We start from the raw sequence: 19,241 nt of genomic DNA on the forward strand, positions 1-19,241 counted from the left end.
TTATATAGGTTTTGATTGCTTTATAGACAATATTATGTATAATGCTATAATTCGACAAATTCAATATGCTATCTAGTAGTATAAGAAACCGAGAATCTTATTAGTTAAATAATTAATTAGTCACTATGAAACCAATCCACTCGATCTAATTCAAATTAATATGATACATTTAATAATATTTATATTGATTTGAGTTAGGTGTGCGTAGGTTATAAATCAAAATCCACCATTGTTTCGTTAAACAACGACTCTTGATGTTAAGTAACTAAACTTGTGGATTTTCCACGGGTTTAGGATAGACGGGTCCATGGCGAATTTATATTACGACCCAACCTTCAAGGGTCGAAACTCGTTATAATTTAAATATGTTTTTTAATAGTAATTTATAAGATAATTAAAAAATATTTAAAGTAGTATAATTAATTTATAAGATAATTAAACAATTTTTTTTTTTATAATTGTCATATAATTCTTATATTTAAAAATAAAATTATAATTGGGCTTCGTTGAAGCCCTTCAAATAATTTGTAAATAATATTATAATTGGGCTTCTTTGAAGGCCTTCATATAATTTTAAAACAATGTTATAATTGGGCTTCTTTGAAGCCCTTCAAATAAAACAATACGTACTGGTTCCATTTTATGTTGTTGGACCAAAACATTAACTTAATAGTATATTGGGCTTTTCTGGTCGCCTTATTATATTATATTTTAATATACAAACCTAAGATCACATATTTTATATATACTTTATTAAATAAATAACTAATTGTTACAAAAACATATAGATAGAGGGACTGTTGATTACAAAATCCTAATTATTTTGGGTTGTAAATGTCAAAATTGCGTTATTCAATATAAAAAAAAAATTTAATAAAAATCAAGGACTGGTCGTTGCTAAAATAAGCGGGGAGCGCAGGAGCTTATCCTGCGCACATAGTTGCAGCACATGCATTATATTGTTGGAAGGAAGGAGGCAAAAAAATAAGAGAGAGAAGCCCAAAGGCAAAAAGGGGGCAGTTGAGTCAACTCGGCAGGACCTTGCTGAGTCGTCATAACCGAGTACAAATATCCCCAAATCAAAAAAACAAACACACTAAAAATTCACACACACACACACCAGGTGTGAAAAAAATGGAGAAGAAATTGGGAGTCTTCTTTACTACTACTACTATAGTAACCCGTATCAACACCACTACCTTGTCTATCTTCTCTAACCCTAATACAAACATCCAAACAGCCCCTTACATTCCTTTATTTCTCTCTCTGTGCAATACATACTCACCGACCCATTATCTCTCGCCCTCGATTACATCTTCTATTCCCCCGTTTTTCATCTCTCCGCCTCTTCGTTTCTTCTCCGTCGGTCTTGTCGCTAGGTAAATTTTGTTTCTTTATTTTTATTTTCTTTTGCTTTGATGTTTTTTATATGTGCGCGTTAATTCGGTGGTTTTCTCTGGTGGGAATTTGGGGATTTTGGTGAATTTTTCGGGTTGGGCGATGATCTCTCAATGTGGGTTCTCTATGAAGTAACTCAATTGGCGCTCTAGTTAATTTCAGTTTTGGTGAATTTCTTTTCTTTTCGGTACGGGCCTGTATGATTCACGTTGTTCTGATGTTTGGGTTCATGCAAATATGAGATTATCAGTATATTTCGAGGTATATTAGATTTGCCCATTGTGAATTAACTTTCTATAGTGATTATTGCATGTTGAATTGCGGTTTCACATGGATTTCTTCGTGTTTTGCTGATCCTATTTAATTGTTTCCGTAATTGTACCCTTTTCGTTTGAGGTGATGGTGGTGTTGGGCTTGTTTAGAGGTAGGATGCATTGCTGATGATTTCCTTATTGAACTATCAATGCCGCATTAGGCATTAAATCGATGTCCTCGTTTGGATTAATTGAAACTGTTCTGGTTACTAATTTTGTTAGCAATTACTGTCTTCTGTTCCATGGATACGCGATTCCCAAATGTAACTACAAGATTAGTTAGAATTTTCTGTTTATGTGGTGTAATCTTTCAATTTGTGGTCTTTTTTTTTTTGCAGAGACAATGATGAACTAAGTGGCTCCACATACATCAACCTGAACGAACATTTAGTCAGCCTGTGTGCTACCGTTGTTATTAAAATCAGTAATCCTCTAACATGGATCAACAAGGGGTTCCTCGATTGGAGAGTAGTATAAAAAAGAGAAGAAGTCAAACGTCACGCAGACCTAGACCCGATGCGCAGCCTGATCGATCCCCAGTGTCATCAACACCTATTTCAGACGATATAGGTAAGGTGTCGAGTGATGAGAACATTGGTGATGGTAACTCAGGGGGGAAAATGTTCAATTTGAATCAGTGTGTATCTAGGTCCTTACCAGTTAGTGGAACAGAAAGTGGATCGAATGCGATTCTGAGTAATGGCGTGTGTGATGGAGCAGGGAGTGAGAGTAAATTGAGAAAAGTTAAGTTGAAGGTTGGTGGAGTTACTCGCACAATTCAAACCAAATCGGGTTCCAATGGGTCTTTGGTAAAGGCCAATCAATCCCCAGATAATAATGCTCAACCACGACAAAGACTGACTCCTCAGGTTTTGTGCTCTGTCTGTATCTCTTCTTCGATTATGATCCATTAGAACTTTTTTCGAGCTGATTCAATATGTTCTTGAATTGGTTTTATCTCTCCCGCTTTCGCTGCATTTTTTAATTGATTGATAGATTATTTACCTGACAAAAAACTGTGCTTTGGCTGTAATGTGCAATTATGAGGGATCCTGCCGAGGTCAATGACTTGAAATGAATATTAATTGTTAATGTCACAAGTCACGTATTTATTGGGTATATATATGTATGAATATATATACTGGTTCCGGGACTCGTTCATTTAAGGGAATTTTGTATTTGTTTGGCAGGCAAATCTGTAGCATTCAAGTCTCATGATTGTGATTTACCTACTTTAATAGGTGGCAGGCTTAATATTTTCATTGTTTGGTCCGCTCTTGTTATTTCAGGGAAGCTCCGACGAAAGTCACTCTCCACCTACAGGTAAGAAAGCTGGCTTGCAAGGGATTCCGTGGAAGGATTTCAACAAAGGTGGTTTTGGTGTTGTAAAGGAGGATATGGGGAGGACATCAGCAAAGAATTCTTCCGAGAAGCAAGGAGACAAATCAGATTCAGTTCGTAAAAGCAAACGTGTGCCCAAGAGACGAGTTTTAGATGCGGGATTTGATGAAGACGATGAAGATGATGAGATCCGTTACTTGGAGAAACTCAAGACGTCGAAGATAATGGGGTATAAGGATCTGGAGGCACAGCCAACCAGAAAACTGCAGAAGGGGGGCAGATTTGACAATATTGAAGATGTTGGAAAGAGATCCAGATCGGGGGGGAAAGATTTCGAAGAGGAAGAAGAAGTTTCTGATGATGAGAATGAAGGGAGGAAGAAGAGCAGACAAAGGAAAGATCTGTCGGAGTTACCGACGGAAAACAAGAGGGAAATGGCTCTTACGAGTCGTCAGAGAGCCCTTTTAAGCAAGGATGCCCCTTCTGCATCTGGCGGTGGCCAAATTGAGTTTCCAAATGGTTTACCACCGGCTCCACCTCGAAGTAAGTATAAAAATCCTTTTTCTTTGTCTTGCGATGTCTTAATTACGTCTACCTACAGTCAGATCTATATTGAACTTGGCTCTGTTAACTTGTGTAACACAGAGCAAAAGGAGAAACTGACTGAAGTGGAGCAACAGCTGAAGAAGGTGGAGGCTGCTCAGAGGCGGAGAATGCAGAATGAGAAAGCAGCTCGTGAATCAGAGGTTTCTGTTGTCTTCTTTGCAATTATTTAATTTATTTAGTTTTTGTAAGTTGAATGGGAAATAAGAAGGCCAGTTTTAAAACTGCAGGCAGAGGCGATCAGAAAAATACTCGGTCAAGATTCCAGCAGGAAGAAGAGAGAGGAGAAAATCAAGAAACGCCAGGAAGAGTTGGCTCAGGTAAATTCTGCGCCTTTGGAACCTGATATTTTGAATGTGTTACATGAAAATTTACCACACTACCCTTTTGTTTTAAACAGGGGAAGGCGACGAACGTTCAAATGCTCTCCACAAACACAATTAGGACTGTGATGGGACCCACCGGGACTACCGTCACATTCCCACAAGACTTAGGCCTGCCTAAATTTTTCGACACCAACTGCAAGTAAGCATTCTTTCAATCTTTCACAATTTTCCATAAGGATTACATGATTTAACGACCCTAATATTTTAATGGGTTTTTCGAATATCAGTTATCCTCCTCCACGTGAGAAGTGTGCGGGTCCATCTTGTAGCAATGCTTACAAGTACCGAGATTCCAAGTCGAATCTTCCTCTATGCAGTCTCCAATGCTACAAGGCCGTTAATGAAAAGACGCAAACCGAAAAGGCCTGCTAAGTTCGTGCAAGTAATCGTCTGCATATATGATGTTATTTTTACAGAGAAGCTGGGCGACAAATTGTCTCCGATTATCCTTTCTGCACAATGTAGAAAGGTTAAGGAATTTAGGATAGCTTCTCTCCTATGAGCTGGATGACCTTTCTTTGTTATCCATTTAACTCATCTTTTATTTGTATTTTATTTCCCTATGGTGGTATCTTGTATATTTATCCAAGACATTTGCAGTTGTGTGACCGTTTGTATTACCGTTGCTAAATCTGGTGTTTTTTTGATGCTACACTCGTCAAATACACTGGTAACGTTGCACCACACAATTACGCACACATACATGTGAATGTGTGTATCTTACTCGGTGTACTTGACCGGGTGTAGCATTTAGAAAACCGGTAAATCTCATGGTCTCATAGTTTGTTGAACTTTGGCAATTTACAGTGAAGAGAGTATTTTTACTTTGCAGGGGTTTCCATAAAATTCCACTGTTATATACTTATATTGTATAGAAGATAATAATGAACGTTTCTTTTTAAATGTAGCTATTAAAATTTATATATAGAAAAGACTATTTTATTTGATTAGTTGAACTGAAGAAATTGTGTTAGAAAAGATAAGTAGAATATATATAAGGGTGAAAAATATAGAATAAAAAGCGCTATAGTTTCCCCGCTCAAAGAGAGAATTGTAGAGAGAGAAAAAAAATCAGTAACAACTCACAATTCATTCACACACGCTTTCACCCTCTCTTCCACTCAGAGAGGCCGCCGTTAATTGGATAAGCCTCCCCAGACTCACCGCACCACCACCGTCTCTCTATCTCTCAGAATGGCGCATTCATGTGTCTCTTCATCTGTTGCATTCAACTCATCTTCACTTTCTCTCTCTTCCCCAAACCCTAGCTCCTCCTCCAAAACCTTCTCTCTCCCCTTGCAATCCGTCCGTTCTAGGTATGGATTTTCCAGAAAATTGAATGAATCTAGTCTCAAGAGCTCTTCGGTGCAAGCTGTATACTCTCCTGACTTTGGTGCTCCAGGAAGGAACTCACGGAACGGTATTTGGTCGGTTAGGTAAGGTTTTCTTAATGGATGAATTGTCTTGGGTACTATCTAATACGATCTAGGTTCCAGATTACACCATTCAATTTGACTCACTCATCATCATATGTGACTTGCGATCAATTAATTTGAGTTACTTGCATAGAATCAGAATTGTGTTTCTGAAACATAACCAAATTGTATTACGAATTGAATATTTCATTTTACGGAGCTAAATATTCATTAAATAAACTGCTGAGAAAATTTACAATTCGCCGTTTGGCTTTAGAAGCCAGTTGGTTCATATGCTAGCAGAGAAGTATGTTTCTCATCTGTAGTAAACGAAGATATGACTGTGTTAGAATGGTTTTTGGTAGTTCTATGTTGTATTGTGAATTTGTCGAAATCAGACAGTATAGAGTTTAACCTCTAGCATGGAGGACACTCATATGCAAACAAAGGAGGTATATGATTAAATTGTAATAGCTTTTGTTGCTTTTAGGGATGATTTGCAAACTCCGTCATCGCCATACTTTCCAGCATATGCACAAGCTTCACAGGGTCCGCCTCCGATGATGCAAGAGCGTTTTATGAGTGTCATCAGCCAACTTTTTCAATATGTGAGTCAGCGTCTGTTTGAATTAATCGAAATTTCTTTTTATTGATCTGTGTTGATGTTAAGTTGTAACCCAATTTGTTTTTAGAGGATAATCCGATGTGGTGGAGCTGTAGATGATGATATGGCAAATATTATTGTTGCCCAGTTGCTCTATCTTGATGCTGTGGATCCTACAAAGGTATATTTCATTTCTTTTGCGTTGAAGTTTCTATCTCAATGGAAGTTTTCCCTTGCGTATAGATTGGTATGCAGATAATACTTTGTTGATCAATATGTTGTGTAATTTGAACAGGATATAGTTATGTACGTGAACTCTCCAGGTGGATCGGTTACAGCTGGTAATACATCCTGTTCCGTGTGATCATTTCTAGCCGCTGGTTTTCATTTATCTTATTCCAATCCTCTTAATTTGTAGGTATGGCTATATTTGACACGATGAGGCATATCAGGCCTGATGTTTCAACCGTTTGTGTTGGACTAGCAGCTAGGTAAAGATACATTGACTTTGGTTTTGTATAAGTAACTGCAATTCATGTCTATATTTCCAAACATAATTTGAGTCGCTTCTTTCATTTCAAAGAACAACCTGGTTCTTCATCAATACATGACTTTAAAATTCTTAAAAAGCTGCTGCTGCTGCTGCTGCTGCTTTTGAGTCATATTGTATTTTTTGGCCGGTTAGATTTTTTATAAGCTCTTATCCACCTCATCATCATATAATTTTTGTTTTGTTTGTGTCTCCTTCCTGCATCATCTGTTTATACAGCTAACTGGCAGACATCACACACACCTGGTTGATACCTTTTCGTTGATATTAATTTTAAGAATACTTGATGATGTATTCGTCTACTATATTCTGCAGATGTTATTACATTATTTACATCCCTCAACCTTTGATAAGTGCTCATTGTTTTTGTGATTGGGCCTCTGGCATTTGCCTATGTATATGAATATATGAAGATCTTTGTGAATTAAACTGACTGTATCCCCCCTATTCATGTGCAGTATGGGAGCTTTTCTATTGAGTGCTGGTACCAAAGGTATATGACTCAATTCATTTAGTTAGTTTGATCTTCCAATGATGATATTTCTTCCTTTCTTCAAAATATATAATACTCTGCTCTTTGGCACTGAAGGGAAAAGATACAGCCTTCCCAATTCAAGGATAATGATCCATCAGCCTCTTGGTGGAGCACAAGGTGGCCAGACTGACATTGATATCCAGGTAATTATATCTTTTGCCTTAAGTGTGTAACAATATGTTTTTGTTAGGCAGTAGATATCTAGCTTTTTCTTACAAACTAGTGTACAGTTGCCTTGTGGTATGCAATATTTTGGGAATTTGATGAGTATTCTAAGCTATGAATGTGTTAGTCGCACATAGCCTAGCTGGTCCTATCCAGATAATAATAGTTTGTGCACGTGTTGATTTCTTGACATGCTTCTAAATCAAGGATATCCTTGCATAATCAAGAATTGGCTGACATAAACAAACTTTAGACCATTTGAACTTGAATCCAGCTCAAGTAGCTTTGTTTACTCTACTTACCGTCATGTCATAGTTATCTGATATATTGTTGACCTTGGTAAAGTAAATCTAATATACATCTATTGTGCTTTTTCTCTCAGCCTATTTTCAAGGAGTAGCTGATAATCATCATCCTAGGTTTATGAAAACGGTTATTTAAATTTGAGGAAGATGATTTTTGCTTACTGTTTTTGTCTTGTTTTGCTCGGTTCATATGAATCATGCAATTCAAAGGATAGAAAAAGTAAGTGAAAGTGGACGATGCATGTATATTCAGATAAGTGGAAACTAAATTCAGAGACTGGAGATATGTTTGCTTTTAACTTCATTGTATGGAGAGAGAATGTCTTTACGTTGAGCTCACTGGGTCGACTGGTAACATTGAACTTACACTCTTAAGTAGGAGCCGCATATAGTAAATTGATCCTGATCTGATAAAAACACTCTTTCTACATTGTCTTACTCCTCTTACATGGGCAGTCACAATTTTGACAGTTGTGGAAATTTCATGTGATGGATTCTTTGAAATATCAACTTAACTTGTTTTAAGAAATTCAATCACTCGTTTCCAATGTTGACCATGCTCTTGCTCAGGCAAATGAAATGCTGCATCACAAAGCAAATTTAAATGGTTACTTGGCTTACCACACCGGTCAAAGCCTGGAGAAGATCAACCAAGACACCGACCGTGATTTTTTCATGAGTGCTAAAGAAGCCAAAGAGTATGGGCTTATTGACGGTGTTATCATGAATCCTCTTAAAGCCCTACAGCCACTTGCAGCTGCAGCAGAACAATTATCTTGAATATTCAGTCTTTTTCATGACTACCCCTTTGTCCTATTAAATAAGATCATGTCGGTTCTGCTGAAAACTAGGTAATTTAGAACCATTGCCGTAATATGTATGATCTGTGTTCTTATTCAGGAAACCTCAGAGTGCGTTTTAATTTTTTAGTCTGATGGACTTATCGGTATCCTGTTTAGTTGATACTTCTCTGTTATATGTAATATTGGTATTAAATTCTAGAGTTGGATATGTTTGCTTCTTTACCACCATATCTGAAATCAACTTTTCAAAAGATTGTCATGGTAGTAACTTACATATAGAGCATGCATGCTTATTGGAATTTGTGGAAATTCTCATATTCAAACTTAGGAATTCACCACAGCGTGGGGGAAGAAAGGACACTATCCTGTGATTCTCGTGGTGGGAAAGACAGGTGAGAGCTAAAGTACCCACTACACAAATCTGCTAATTGCCTTATCTGCTTCTTTCTCTCTCTAAATCAGGTTTGGTGTTTTTGTTTATCACGTGTATCAAGTGCTAGAAAGCAGAAGCACGAGGCCCAGGGCTGGAAAATTGAGCCAACTACCACTTTGGCTACTTAGAGTATTTTTCATATGAACAGGATACAAAACAAAGATCTATGTACACGAACTTCCCTTGTCCATCTACCAGGATAATCAAGAGGGATTTACAATACTCCTATCCTTACAGAAACTGCTTCTCATGAAGGATTTGAAAAATGAAGACGAGGGCAGTTCCTCAAGCTCATCAAAGAAGTCGTTTTCCTCCGATGAAAACTCCGTAGGAGCACCATGAGTAAACGGCTTCGGATCTTGATCGTAAAGCACCGAAGAAGTTTCCAGGTTTTCATGGAAATTACTGTCTTCTTGGTTGGAATTGAATGGAGACTGGGAGTATTGGAAGCGATCCTCACCGTTGGTTTCTTGATCAGGATTTGTCAATTCTGCTTCTTGCTCTTGCTTGGGAGTTGTGGGCTGATCATCAGTGATTTCTTCATTGATCTCATCTGGGTCTTGTTTGTGGTTTGTGGCTACTGTGGAATCAGGGCCCGGGTGATTGTGGGTGGATGTGTATGTGATTATCAGCATTGATGCATCTGTTTTGCATCTCTCCACTTGCTTCTTGGCTGAGCAGCCTTTGGATGTGCTGCACTTGTAGTAGCCCCTGCATGCAATCAACAACTCCATTTTAGTTACAAGTAAGAGAGAGAAAAACTTCATAGCTGTGGAGGTTGGAAGGAAGAAGAGAGAGAAAAATAAAATAAACCTGGGATAAGGTGAGCCTTTGATGGGCTTTTGGCCATATTTTCTCCAAGACCAACAATCAGAAGGAGGGCCTTCATTTCTGTGCTGCCTTTTATCATTTCCTTGTATTTTCACAGCCACCACAGTCCTCTCAGCCACCTTTCTGCAGAAATTATCCACACACAGGAATCTTCAAAAATATCCCTCTTTCAAAGATAAGTAATTAAATTCAACCCTATAATTTTTCACAAAATTTAGCAAAGAATGGGTGAACTTGCCTTTTCTTAGATGCATGCATCTCCTCTGCTAGTGTTGAACAATTTGACTCTGAGTTGTGGTGATCAATTTCCTGCATGGTTTCTCTTACATATCTCTGCTGCTTCAATTCTCTTCTCAGGATTTTTTTTCAAGATAAAATCTTGATTGAAGAAGCAGATATTTCTGTAGCAGAAGCAATAAATGGAAGGGAGAAGATGGATCAAAAATCAGGGCATTCAATTGATTATTATGGGGAGGGAGAGAGAGAGGGGAAAGAGATAAGCAGAGTGATGACAAACCCCTCCACAAGTTGCTTTCTCTCTCTCTCTCTCTTTTCTTTTCAATCAATAATAAATATATAAAAAAATCGCCCCACACACACAAAACACCACATCCACTCACACAAAGAACAATGCTTTTTCACGCCACCCACCATCCCCAATGAGAGACTGATTCAACATTTTTACATTAGTAAAGTTTGCATTTATTACAAGCATTATACTTAAAAAGGCTGCACCATTTGTCCATGAAAAAAGGTAAAATGCCCTTAAAATGGTTATCCAATCTTTTTAATTAACAAGAAAATTGGCAGTAACTCGAAGTAGATTCGATATTGGTACAAATACTTATAAATCGTACGAGAGATATAAATCGTACGAGAGAAGTAAACCACATGAGTTCATATAATTATTGTTAGTGAATTTGGTTGGATGTAAATTTAGGAGCTGAGGTAGTTGTCCAATTGGAAAAAATAAATGCAGTAATGGAATGGAGACAAATCAAGTAGTTCCAAACAAGTAGGGACTTTGGGATAAGTATCTACTACATTAGGGTTAGATAGCAATTGATGTGTACTATTTTTTTTTTGGGGTATTTACTTATTTTCAAAATTGCCCTTATTATTTTAATTAGTTGAGAGAAAATTAGTGGATAAATAAATAATGATATGAAAAACATAAAACATTATAGTTTAATGGAATAACCGATAAGAAGCAGATGAACAAAGTGTGTAACACAAGGTAGTGGTACCTGGGCATCCACAAGGCAGGGAATCACCGCGTGCAAAACCTTTGGACGTGTCACTAGCATTCACTAATAAATTAATACTACTACTCAAGAATATTATATATACTTGGATATTCTTCCTATGCCAATTTGGACATGCAAAATGACAAAACAAATGAATTTGGCTACGATTTTGAAGAAATTTTTATATTTTGTTGTTAAAGTAGGTCATGAACAAGCCCATTTTTTTATGGCCCAATTATACATATATGTATATATTAATTTTCGAAATAAACATAAAATAAGTAATATTTATAAACGCTGAACTAAAAAAAAATATTGTCTAAAGAATGAATCTATTTCAATAGTAATAAATTAATAATAAAAAAATATTGTCTAAAAAACTGTTGCCGTTTCATGCGGGGTTTGAATACTGTGCATCCGTATGAGTCGGCCCATCATAATATTGGACACGTGTCTCAATTAGTCCTAGCCAAGATAAATATCAACACGCACGGTCTATTTGGGCGTTAAGATGACGCCACAAGTTATCAACGATGACCTCCAAATTAATTAGGTCTTCTGCACCGCGTCGTACAGTATCGCCTCCTTATTACGGACTCACATTGCCACGTTAGCATCCGCCCAGGGCAGACTCGATTCTCTCTCTCTCTCTCTCTCTCTCTCCTCTCTGTTGTGTCTCAGTCTCACTCACTCTTTCTCGCTGTTACAGAAAACCATTCACAAGGCAAGATCATGGTCTCGAATTCCAAATTCAAAGTTTGTTCTCTGTCCCTCTATCATCCGAATCAATTTTCCTTTATTTGCTTTTCTTTTTCTTAATTTTATTTTATGCGATTTTTTGGCTAGAATTCCATCATCGTTTCAGAATTTTGATTATGATCATCGTTTATTCGTTAATTTTATACCTGGATTGAATCGATTATCATATAGGGCGTGTGACGGTATGCAATCGAAATTATAAACCCTAGTTTTTATTGGTTTAGTTCTCTTATGCACAGTTACCATTGAGACCTGTTTGTTTAATTTTTTGGCTTTGTTCCTGAAATTGATTTTACTTGTTCGATGGTATTCTGTAGAAATCCCAAGGGGAGCAGGGGAGTGATGCCATGGCGGACTTGACTACTAAACTTACGCAGCTGAAAAGGCAGATTCACTCCGAAAGAGTTGTTTCAGTTGGAGTAATTTTCACCAACTTTTATCTTAATAATCCTATTTTTTCCCTTTGTTGTAAATTGTAATGATGTATCTTCTTTTTAGATGAAAATTTTCAGTGTTGAGCTTGACATTATTTTTGTAGGAGAAACTTGAGAAAAATAGCAAGATGGTTCAAGCTTGTGTCTCTGAATTCGAAGCATTGGCTGCATCAAGGTGTGACTTAAGTGCCACAAGGAGTGATGTTTCGGGCGATCTTCTTTCTTTGAGAATGAACTATCCTCTGTGCAAACTTAGCGGACATATTCAAGGATCTACAGATAGAGATGACGCTAATGGCGAAGAAGTTGTATTTCCTACTACTGCCAAACTTCCTCTTGTTGAGAGGATACCTTCCTACACTACTTGGATGTTCTTAGATAGGTACCTGACCATCATAATTCCTTTTTATTTTTCTCATTTTTTTTTTTGCTATTATTTAATATTTACTCAAGTTTCCTTCACACAGCACAGAAATCAAAGAATGGCTGATGACCAGTCGGTCGTAGGGCGCAGACGCATTTACTATGATCAACATGGTAGTGAGGCATTGATCTGTAGTGACAGTGAAGAAGAGCTAGGTCAACCTGAGGGAGGTAAACATGAATTTTCTGAAGGAGAAGATCGTATCATAAGGTCAGTTTACAAGAAACTTAAGTATATTTGTTTCATATTTCCTCAATTGGTTGTTTTATTACTAAGGAGAGACCTAACTCGTAATATCTCGTGCTTTCTTATGATTTTTCTGTATGTTAATACTTAATTTCATTCAGAGTTCAGAAAATATACATTTATGCATATTGTGTTTTGGTAGGGTGGCTTTTCAGGAGTTTGTGTTTGGCAATGACGTTCTCGATATGTTGACCCAATTCGTTGGAGGAACCTCTCTGGAAATCCAAGTAATTTCTTCGTAATTTCGGGGTTGTTTTGTATATTCGAAAGCAGCTAGTTTGTCTTATGTTAATTTGTTGTTTCTGTATGTGTACAAAATTGTCTCTTTCTATTATTCATGTGGACCCACTCTCGTACTATGCAGGAGCGGTGCAACATGCTAATGGAAAAAGATCAACTGATAGAGAAACAGAACTCGAAAAGTTCAAAGGAAGAGGGATCTGAAGATAGTGTATTCGCGTACAAAAGGCTCGCTGCTGCTTTAGATTCTTTTGATAATCTATTTTGTCGCCGTTGTCTGGTATGTGGGCTTTCATTCTTTTTTAGTACACTCTTCCATTACAGAGTTCATAACTGTTGCTTATATTTTTATTAATACCTCTTTTTCATTAACAGGTATTCGACTGCCGTTTGCATGGTTGTTCACAAAATCTAACATATCCTGTAAGCTACCAGTTTGTCTTAATTCTTTGAGGACTCGAGATTTTTCTTATTTTTTTATTCAAAAAATATATGTTTTGCAGAACGAAAAGCAAACCTACCACCCATTTGATTCCGAAGAAGACCGTGTACCCTGTGGCGATCAATGTTATCTCCAGGTATGGCCTCCTTGATGAATCTCCAATATTAGTGAAGCTGTCTTTCACCATTAGATGTACGAGACTTACTGTTGTTGTTTTTCCCCTTATGGAGCTTGATTATTTCATACTTTTAGGCCTCCTTTGGTTCAAGTGATAACATTATGCACTCTAATTAGACCCTGATTGTATAACTGGGCTATGGGAGGTCCAACACAAAATCTTCCAATAAACCAACATATGAGCTCATTTTTTCATAATTATATGCCTGCCTGAAAGTTATTGCACTAACCAAACACCTAGTAAGACTCCGTTGTGTTGCCTTATAGTTGAATGGTTTGAAAGACTTGGCTAAGAATTCAGCAGAAGATTCCGTTCACACACATAAAGCATCCGAAGAGGAAGGAAGGAATCTCTCGTCTCCATATGCCACTGAGCAAGGTGAAAAACTATATTCTTTTTGCCTTGTCCCTTTTCTAAGTATCTTGATAATCATCTCTCAAGAATACTATTTCTCATAATAGAACATCATCGAGATAGCAAAGGAGGAGGGCGCATTATAATCGAACCAAATTTGGCTTCTGATGACTCACTGAGTTCATCTAATAAGAAGCTGAAGTTGACCAATCTAAATACTCTAGTGGACAATGTCTTTAGATTGGACGATTTAGGATCTAATAACAAAGGAAAAGATATCACTGAACCAACTCTGAAGCAGCCGCATAATTCTATGGGAAAGCTAGCTGCATCTTCACATGTACGGAGTGAGTGGAAACCTTTCGAGAAAGACTTGTACTTGAAGGGGTTAGAGATATTTGGAAGAAATAGGTAAGCGAATTTTCAAATTGTTTCTTTCTGTCTTTCTTTGTACTATTTCTCATGTAGAGCTAATTTTTTATATCATTCTCCGACAGTTGCTTTATAGCTAGGAATTTGCTTCCTGGTCTGAAAACATGCAAAGAAGTATCCGCTTACATGTACGCTGATGGAGAATTTATGTCTGGTGGGTCTTCGACTATGCCGGGCTCGTTTTTTGAAGATTTTGGGAAAGCTTATATGGATCGTATGGTTTGTATTCTTTTCTTGACAAACAGTTGTGTGAGATTATGAGTCGTTGATTTAATAAAATATTGTTGGATATAATATATTATATTATTCTACCAGGAGATATTTATGCCAGTGAAGTCGAGAATATGTCGTAAAAGAGGAAGAGTGCGTAAGGTTAAGTCCTCTTGGAAATCTGCTGGGCATCCATCCTTATGGAGAAGAGTTGTGGATGGGAAAGACGAGCCATATAAGCAATATTCTCCATGTGCTTGCCACCCTTTGTGTGGCAAGGACTGCCCTTGTCTTCAAAAAGGAACTTGCTGCGAAAAGTACTGCGGGTATGAAATTACAATTAAATTAAATAAAATTGAAGGTATCACTTTTGGAATTTTGACGTTTTTGAAATTTAACGTATCACTTTATTTTACAGGTGCTCAAAAAGCTGCAAAAATCGGTTTAGAGGATGCCACTGTGCTAAAAGTCAATGCAAGAGCCGACAATGCCCTTGCTTTGCAGCCGGACGCGAATGTGACCCCGATGTTTGCCGAAATTGCTGGATTAGGTACTGATTTATCGTGTCTATACACACATTAACACACATTTACTGTAATTTATTCTATTTTAATGTATTGAATAAAAAAAATAATATCCAACTTTTTCTGCAGCTGTGGTGATGGTTCATTAGGGGAGCCTCCGAGACGAGGGGAGAGTCAGTGTGGGAACATGAAGCTCCTATTGAGGCAACAGCAAAGGGTAATAACATGATTTTTGGATTATTCTAATTTTTACTGTATTTTTTTCATTTGATGTACTCTTTAGGAATGCACTTTTTCATTTTCCCCTTTGGTAATAGATCCTCTTGTCAAAGTCCGATGTTGCTGGCTGGGGAGCATTTGTTAAGGTATGCAAGCAAAGTTTTACCTTTACTGTCATGAAAATCATTTGGCATGCATGGGAATTTGTGATGCATCTGAATTTCAGAACTCTGTCAATAAAAATGATTACCTCGGAGAATACACTGGCGAATTGATCTCCCATCAAGAAGCTGATAAGCGAGGAAAAATCTACGACCGTGCAAATTCATCGTTCCTCTTCGACTTGAATGACAAGGCAAGTAAATTAAATATCTCTCGTTTAGATATATATTCCTCTTTTCTACTATTTTTTCGCTTTTGTTCATTTTATTGTCAACAATTACTAGGCTTAAAATAGTTAGCTTCTCTTGTTTCAGTATGTCCTCGATGCCTATCGCAAGGGAGACAAATTGAAATTCGCAAACCACTCAGCAGCTCCGAATTGTTACGCAAAGGTATATTGTCATTCATTGGTTCTTCATTTCAGACAATAATTTTAATTTCTTTATTTTGTTTTATTTGATGTAAGATGTGTTCTGTAATAATATATAGGTAATGTTAGTGGCCGGTGATCACCGTGTGGGTATATACGCAAACGAACATATTCAGTCAGGTGAAGAGCTTTTCTACGACTATCGTTACGGGCCCGATCAAGCACCCCCATGGGCCCGCAGGCCCGACACTTCAAAGAGAGATGATTCCCCCCTACACCATCAAGGTCGAGCAAAGAAGCACCAATCTGGTTGAGCCTTCACTATATATATTATTCTTTTTCTCATGCGATTTATATAGTATAATATAAGTAGACTACATAGAGTGGATGCATACATTTTCATATAGTTTGTGCAATAAGTTTATATATATATAAACTATAATATGCCTGTAAGCTGCTATAGACAATACTCACAATATGCATATGAATAAAAGTTTAGTCTGCTTGGTATATTTTATGTACAAACATATACTATTTTCGATTTCTAGTCGACAAAATTGGATTTTGTTCTTGATTGCAAATAATAGTAGAGCAATTGGTTCCAGTTATCTGGAACACCAGGAAGGCACCAATGGCTGCAATCTTGGACACCTGGATTTATGGTTTTTCTTCCGTATATTGACGGGTGAGCATCGGGCCTATAATCCGATAACCGTGTTATATTCAGAAACGTAACGGGGTTTCTCATCTTGCTTATTGTCTCCTCTATGACCAAATTCTTCTCTGGGTAATCTGTCGAGGTAAATGTTTCGTTAATGGGTCGAAAAGCTTCCTTACAGTGGCCACCGGTATTCCATAGACCTCCACTGTTGATAAACATACTAGTGTTAATAAGTGAGAATTAATTTATTTTCTTAAATAAAAAAAAGCTTGTTATTGCATTTTCATGGCAAACCTGAAATGAGAAGGTGCAGAGCTTCTAAAGAATATTCGAGTTTTGTGTGGATTGATGTTCTTATCGATCCACGATGCCCATGTTGATAAAGATCTTCTGAAAGCCTCTGTAGCATCGAGTTTTGGATGAACTTGGTCGCCTTCCTGGTAGTAATTAATACTACAGAAAAATAATTATAAAAAGAAAAAAGAGTCGAATCAAATTTGAAGTGTAGAAATTTGGAATCGACGTTTATTTTTCAATTGTGGTTGATTTTTCAATTGTGTTCGAGCAAGCGTTAGATATTTGGAAAGAGGGGGCTCACCCGGCTTTTGTTTTGTGATGATTCCACCAATGTGCAGTGTTGAACACTAGAATATCGGCCCCTCTCCATCTCGACGACCCTTTATCTATAGTATCAATACGCAACGACTGCGTTCTTTTCTTGCCTATTCTTGCCTTGCTCTCGTGTACTAGAAAATGCGAAACATAATACTCAACCGTACATCTATAATCCTGCACATAATAACAAAACATACGACATTCGTCACAATCTAGCTAGCTACAAAATCTTGAATAATTTAAGAAAAAAACAAAATTCACCTCAAACTTGAAAGAATAAGTCCCCCTCTCCTTAGTTATCTTCCTCCCACGAGCCTCGTATACCTTCTTCGGATCTTTAACACCTCCCATCAACAAACAAAGCATGGATTCCCATTGATTTCTATTGATCGAATCACCGACAAACACTAACCTCTTCCCTCTGATCAATTCCAGCATTTTCGTTGCATTAAACCTACAATCAAGCATTTTTTTTCAAAATTTCTTTCGATCTCTAAAAAATTAGTACTACATGTTCACGAAAGTTACCTAGGAATTTCACATTCTTGAGGCTGCCATCTCCATTTCATGTAATCATTGTTGAATCTACCATTGCCGACACAATTAAAACCTTCATCTATAAAGGGGCAACTAAAATTATTGTATAATGGATAGCTTTCATCAATAATCCACTTCCCCTTTGACATGTCACAATCTACCTTCTTCACATTTCCAACTAGTACTGTATTATTATTATTACCTCCTTTGACTATTACATTATTCAATTCACGAAATTCTTCAGCACCACCACCACTTGATGCTGATGTTATTACATCATTATCTTCAGATCCATCAGTACTAAAAGGAGACGAAGTGGAATTACCAGTAATTTCTGTAAATATTTGTGAAGAAGAATTATCACCACCAAAATGGCTGCGGCGGCCGGCCAGGATTGAATTCTTGAGCACGTATTCCGAAGTGGGGTTGAAAGTCTGTATGGTGAGATTGTGGGGTCCACCGTAGAGTGAAGGGGAGGTTTTGATAACCCAAGTGGAGAAGAAGATGAGGAATATTACAGAGAAGGAGATGGTGACTGAGATAACCAGAAAAAATCTGATGGGTTTGAGAGAAAAGCTTCTCTGCTTCTCCATCTCTCTTTCTCTTCTTCGCCGGCGACTGTCGGCGGCGGGGGTGTTGTAACTTTGTTGGAAAATTAAGTCAAGATTTGGTGGTATTGTATTATATTATTGGAGCTGTTAGAAAAGAAAGAAAAAGAAAATGCAGTGAGCTGTTGTTTTGAGTGCGATACTGAAATACTGGAGAAAAAGAATGGGAACGAAAGACAAAAAAAGAACAGGTGTAGAAATATATTATTTTATTTTCAACCATTTTTCTTTTTCTTTTTTTTTTTTTTTTGGGCTGATGAAATTTGTTATGTGCTGCAGAAAATGGCATCGTGTATTAAAGCTGTAAGGCACGTGACGTGTCCAAGGTCAAAGAAACACCTCCACTACGTGAGAATGGGATCACGGTAATCACACACACACACACTTGGAAGTTTGATTATTAAACAGAAATATGTGATTAAAGACAAAATTTATTTAAAATATGGGATAACGTACGTAGTTACTCCCTCTGTCCCATATTATATGTCTTTTTAGAGAGTTTTTTTTGTCCCAAATTATTTGTCATTTTACATTTTCAATAAAGCATTAATTGCATTATTTTCAATCTTACCCTTAATCACCCATAATTAATTAGTTGAAACTTAATTAATGTCGAGGATATTTTAGTAATTTTATCTGTTTTTTACTATAATCTATGCACATTTATTGATTTTCTTAATATGTGCAAAACAACCCAAAACGACATTTAAATTGGGACGGAGGGAGTAACAAAGTGCCACCTAAATTTAATTCTATTATGACTTTATTGAATATATTACACAAATCGCCTGAAAGAGCATATCCGGTATTAACATAATCGTAATTTCACTTTATCTAAGATATTGTTAATTTTTGAGCCCATAAATGAATTGGTTTATGATTGGGCCCAGACTAAA

At 37.0% G+C, this 19,241-nt stretch overlaps 5 protein-coding genes and 1 long non-coding RNA gene across 8 annotated transcripts; 4 read left to right on the forward strand and 2 right to left on the reverse strand.

Moving 5' to 3' along the window:
• The first annotated feature begins 985 nt into the window (after positions 1-985).
• On the forward strand, positions 986-4,888 carry LOC105955085 (HIT zinc finger and PAPA-1-like domain-containing protein). Its single transcript, XM_012978786.2, has 7 exons — positions 986-1,379; positions 2,051-2,581; positions 3,002-3,596; positions 3,699-3,799; positions 3,887-3,976; positions 4,057-4,181; positions 4,270-4,888. Exons 2-7 carry the CDS (start codon positions 2,150-2,152, stop codon positions 4,412-4,414), a joined length of 1,488 nt encoding a protein of 495 aa, XP_012834240.2. The 5' UTR covers positions 986-1,379; positions 2,051-2,149; the 3' UTR covers positions 4,415-4,888.
• Positions 4,889-4,995: 107 nt separating this feature from the next.
• Positions 4,996-8,670, forward strand: CLPP5 (nuclear encoded CLP protease 5). Its single transcript, XM_012978768.2, has 8 exons — positions 4,996-5,478; positions 5,948-6,065; positions 6,150-6,242; positions 6,357-6,402; positions 6,480-6,552; positions 7,070-7,104; positions 7,201-7,289; positions 8,187-8,670. Exons 1-8 carry the CDS (start codon positions 5,237-5,239, stop codon positions 8,394-8,396), a joined length of 906 nt encoding a protein of 301 aa, XP_012834222.2. The 5' UTR covers positions 4,996-5,236; the 3' UTR covers positions 8,397-8,670.
• Positions 8,671-8,944: 274 nt separating this feature from the next.
• Positions 8,945-10,275, reverse strand: LOC105955074 (uncharacterized). The gene is made up of 3 exons (XM_012978776.2): positions 9,922-10,275; positions 9,666-9,806; positions 8,945-9,563 (listed from the first exon to the last, which is right to left on the reverse strand). Exons 1-3 carry the CDS (start codon positions 9,996-9,998, stop codon positions 9,056-9,058), a joined length of 726 nt encoding a protein of 241 aa, XP_012834230.2. The 5' UTR covers positions 9,999-10,275; the 3' UTR covers positions 8,945-9,055.
• A 1,059-nt stretch (positions 10,276-11,334) lies between these two features.
• Positions 11,335-16,434, forward strand: SWN (SET domain-containing protein). Of its 2 annotated transcripts, none has more exons than XM_012978732.2 (18): positions 11,335-11,686; positions 12,007-12,108; positions 12,228-12,505; positions 12,596-12,757; positions 12,936-13,020; positions 13,158-13,313; positions 13,409-13,456; positions 13,537-13,611; positions 13,920-14,031; positions 14,115-14,418; positions 14,505-14,658; positions 14,755-14,975; positions 15,068-15,199; positions 15,303-15,390; positions 15,491-15,538; positions 15,619-15,747; positions 15,869-15,946; positions 16,044-16,434. In XM_012978732.2, the coding sequence occupies exons 1-18, from the start codon at positions 11,663-11,665 to the stop codon at positions 16,236-16,238; spliced, it is 2,391 nt and encodes a 796-aa protein (XP_012834186.2). In that variant the 5' UTR covers positions 11,335-11,662; the 3' UTR covers positions 16,239-16,434. The 2 variants fall into 2 exon arrangements, with proteins under 2 accessions (XP_012834186.2, XP_088672262.1); XM_088816136.1 differs by having other exon boundaries at positions 11,381-11,686; positions 12,591-12,757.
• On the reverse strand, positions 16,403-18,603 carry TBL6 (TRICHOME BIREFRINGENCE-LIKE 6). 2 transcript variants are annotated; one of them, XM_012978751.2, is made up of 5 exons: positions 17,729-18,603; positions 17,462-17,654; positions 17,184-17,374; positions 16,880-17,038; positions 16,403-16,790 (listed from the first exon to the last, which is right to left on the reverse strand). In XM_012978751.2, the coding sequence occupies exons 1-5, from the start codon at positions 18,328-18,330 to the stop codon at positions 16,469-16,471; spliced, it is 1,467 nt and encodes a 488-aa protein (XP_012834205.2). In that variant the 5' UTR covers positions 18,331-18,603; the 3' UTR covers positions 16,403-16,468. The 2 variants fall into 2 exon arrangements, with proteins under 2 accessions (XP_012834205.2, XP_088672263.1); XM_088816137.1 differs by having other exon boundaries at positions 16,880-17,022; positions 17,729-18,516.
• On the forward strand, positions 18,409-18,860 carry LOC148770858 (uncharacterized). Its single transcript, XR_016030625.1, has 2 exons — positions 18,409-18,536; positions 18,625-18,860. It is a non-coding gene; the product is annotated as an uncharacterized LOC148770858 (long non-coding RNA).
• Positions 18,861-19,241: the final 381 nt, after the last annotated feature.

Source organism: Erythranthe guttata, chromosome 4 (genome assembly GCF_056151865.1).
Source record: "Erythranthe guttata isolate IM_541 chromosome 4, IM_541, whole genome shotgun sequence".
Taxonomy (NCBI): Eukaryota; Viridiplantae; Streptophyta; class Magnoliopsida; order Lamiales; family Phrymaceae; genus Erythranthe; species Erythranthe guttata.

Coding starts and splice junctions, on each gene's coding strand:
- LOC105955085 (XM_012978786.2), top strand. CDS start 2,150: ATGGATCAACAAGGGGTTCCTCGATTGGAGAGTAGTATAAAAAAGAGA. Junction 3,800..3,886: donor AAGCAGCTCGTGAATCAGAG/GTTTCTGTTGTC, acceptor TTAAAACTGCAG/GCAGAGGCGATCAGAAAAAT. Junction 3,977..4,056: donor GCCAGGAAGAGTTGGCTCAG/GTAAATTCTGCG, acceptor TGTTTTAAACAG/GGGAAGGCGACGAACGTTCA.
- CLPP5 (XM_012978768.2), top strand. CDS start 5,237: ATGGCGCATTCATGTGTCTCTTCATCTGTTGCATTCAACTCATCTTCA. Junction 6,403..6,479: donor AGGTGGATCGGTTACAGCTG/GTAATACATCCT, acceptor CTTAATTTGTAG/GTATGGCTATATTTGACACG. Junction 6,553..7,069: donor TGTGTTGGACTAGCAGCTAG/GTAAAGATACAT, acceptor ATTCATGTGCAG/TATGGGAGCTTTTCTATTGA.
- LOC105955074 (XM_012978776.2), bottom strand. CDS start 9,998: ATGCAGGAAATTGATCACCACAACTCAGAGTCAAATTGTTCAACACTA. Junction 9,807..9,921: donor ATGCATGCATCTAAGAAAAG/GCAAGTTCACCC, acceptor TAATTTCTGCAG/AAAGGTGGCTGAGAGGACTG. Junction 9,564..9,665: donor AAAGGCTCACCTTATCCCAG/GTTTATTTTATT, acceptor GATTGCATGCAG/GGGCTACTACAAGTGCAGCA.
- SWN (XM_012978732.2), top strand. CDS start 11,663: ATGGTCTCGAATTCCAAATTCAAA. Junction 12,758..12,935: donor GGAGAAGATCGTATCATAAG/GTCAGTTTACAA, acceptor GTGTTTTGGTAG/GGTGGCTTTTCAGGAGTTTG. Junction 15,947..16,043: donor CTCCGAATTGTTACGCAAAG/GTATATTGTCAT, acceptor AATAATATATAG/GTAATGTTAGTGGCCGGTGA.
- TBL6 (XM_012978751.2), bottom strand. CDS start 18,330: ATGGAGAAGCAGAGAAGCTTTTCTCTCAAACCCATCAGATTTTTTCTG. Junction 17,655..17,728: donor CAAGAATGTGAAATTCCTAG/GTAACTTTCGTG, acceptor GCTTGATTGTAG/GTTTAATGCAACGAAAATGC. Junction 16,791..16,879: donor TCTGCACCTTCTCATTTCAG/GTTTGCCATGAA, acceptor GTTTATCAACAG/TGGAGGTCTATGGAATACCG.